Raw genomic sequence first — 1,367 nt, forward strand, 5'->3', positions numbered from 1 at the left:
AGCAGAAAGATAGGAACTCTAAGAAAGACTTAAAAGAAAATTTTAGAAATGAATAGTGGTGTAACAGAAATGAATAATGCCTTATACTAAAAAAATCTATACCTAGTCATATCATATTCAAACTGCAGGAAAATAAAAAATGAGAGGTAACTCTGGAAAAAAATAAGGTCTGGCAGTTTTCCACCAGTGCTAGAAGACACAACATAAATCTGATTCACAAAGTCCAATAATTCCTAGACTGTAAGGCTGTATAGGTAACATAATGGAATGGCAAAAGGTTTTGAATCAGAATGATAAGGATGGCTATTTAAAAAAATCCCACTGGAAGCTGTTTGGAGAAATGATTCCATTGACAACAATATTAAAGCAAACATGTCCGATGTGTAATAGAAATTACAGAACAGAACTTAGAGCGAAGGGCTAAGGTGTCAATAGAGAAGTTGTCAGAGCAGCCATGGAAGCTGCTGTCACAGAAGTGGGTGATGTAAAGGGGAGTATGAGAGACAGAAAACATGTCTTTGCAGACACCAGCCTGTGCCTTATGCGAGCCATCATCCCGAGTCTCTGTTTTCTGAATTACTTATTAGGTAGGGAATATGTTGACCAATGATCTAGTCCTTCACATTCTCATGCAATTTATTGAGAAAATGCATGCATGTAAGCCTATTTTTTATGATCTGTGAAGGAGGAGGTATAATGTCAGTTATAAGTTTCCTTCAAGCTGTTATTTTACAATACTGTGATCATTTTGATTCCTGGGTAAGAATCAAAGGGTCCGCAAATATGCTAATTTTCCTAGAAGCATGTATTTTTAATAACATATCAATACAACTTTTAGATTATTTCTAAAGCAAAAAGTAACCATAGTTTTAAATATTATTTTTCTAAACATTGTATTAGGGTGAATTTCTGGAGAAAGAGCGAAATAAAAAAGAGATAGTAGTACTACCTCTCACACACAATCTATAATTGGTAAATGTTACCAAATCTACTTGCAACAAAAACAAACAAAACAAAAATTTAATATGTTCTATAATGTCCTCACCATCCATTTGAGTCTCATTCAGAAATAGCTTTAGCTTCCTGCTACGAAGGCCAAACACCTTGGCTGCTTCAGACAGAAGACGTTGGTGGGTAAGTCCGTTCTGCCCAAGTGGGTTTTCAAGGAGGAGAGTGCCCACTGTTCCCATTAAACACTCTATGGAAGACAGAACAAATTGGGTTAAATTCTGAGAGCTCACCCTGTAGCTGTGGGAGCCTGAATGAAGGCAGTGACAGCAGAAGGCTGGGAAAGCCAGCAGTAGGTACAAGAGCTCGAATGAGACAGCTAACTGTACAGTATGCAGAAACAGTCTTAAACATCTCAC

General features: G+C 37.0%; 1 protein-coding gene across 1 annotated transcript in view; it reads right to left on the reverse strand.

The window, feature by feature from the left end:
• IARS (isoleucyl-tRNA synthetase) overlaps positions 1–1,367 on the reverse strand; it is an 87,804-nt gene that overhangs the window by 4,078 nt on the left and 82,359 nt on the right. The window contains exon 32 of the mRNA XM_025040467.1: positions 1,046–1,198. Coding sequence (XP_024896235.1) covers positions 1,046–1,198 — 153 coding nt within the window. The remainder of the gene's footprint in view (positions 1–1,045; positions 1,199–1,367) is intronic.

The sequence above is a fragment of the Pteropus alecto genome, unplaced genomic scaffold (genome assembly GCF_000325575.1).
Source record: "Pteropus alecto unplaced genomic scaffold, ASM32557v1 scaffold129, whole genome shotgun sequence".
NCBI lineage: Eukaryota > Metazoa > Chordata > Mammalia > Chiroptera > Pteropodidae > Pteropus > Pteropus alecto.